Genomic DNA, 447 nt, shown 5'->3' on the forward strand with positions numbered 1-447 from the left:
ATATATATATATATATATATATAGTATAATATTATATTTTATATATATAAAGAGAGAGAGAGTTAATAAAAATGTGTCTTTTTTGTGTTGGTCTCTCAGGAAGGAGTTTGTTCATGCGTATCTGCAGTATGTGTTCAGCGACTCTGTACAGGAGCTGTATTCGGCCTTCTCCAGCGGTTTCCTGAAGGTCTGTGGTGGGGAGATTCTCTCTCTCTTCCAGCCCTCTGAGCTCTTTTAATTATAGGCCTATAATTAATTGTATAATAGACCTGTTTTAAAAGACCTTTTTTAAAACATTTTAATTGAGGAGCAAATAGCCTTATCTTTTGTTATCCTCGCAGCGTGTCAGTTATGCGGTAATATTGCGGGGCAAATTAAAGTGTAATTTAAATTTAATAATAACATTTAATAATAAAAGTAACTTCATAATAATAATAGGCCTAATAA

The 447-nt window shown here is 32.0% G+C and overlaps 1 protein-coding gene across 1 annotated transcript in view; it reads left to right on the plus strand.

Annotated features, from left to right (window-relative positions):
• Positions 1-447, plus strand: part of LOC107756986 (probable E3 ubiquitin-protein ligase HERC3) — a 28,866-nt gene that overhangs the window by 24,787 nt on the left and 3,632 nt on the right. The window contains exon 22 of the mRNA XM_016574318.1: positions 100-228. Coding sequence (XP_016429804.1) covers positions 100-228 — 129 coding nt within the window. The remainder of the gene's footprint in view (positions 1-99; positions 229-447) is intronic.

This window comes from Sinocyclocheilus rhinocerous, unplaced genomic scaffold (assembly GCF_001515625.1).
Source record: "Sinocyclocheilus rhinocerous isolate Xijiao unplaced genomic scaffold, SAMN03320098_v1.1 scaffold953, whole genome shotgun sequence".
Taxonomy (NCBI): Eukaryota; Metazoa; Chordata; class Actinopteri; order Cypriniformes; family Cyprinidae; genus Sinocyclocheilus; species Sinocyclocheilus rhinocerous.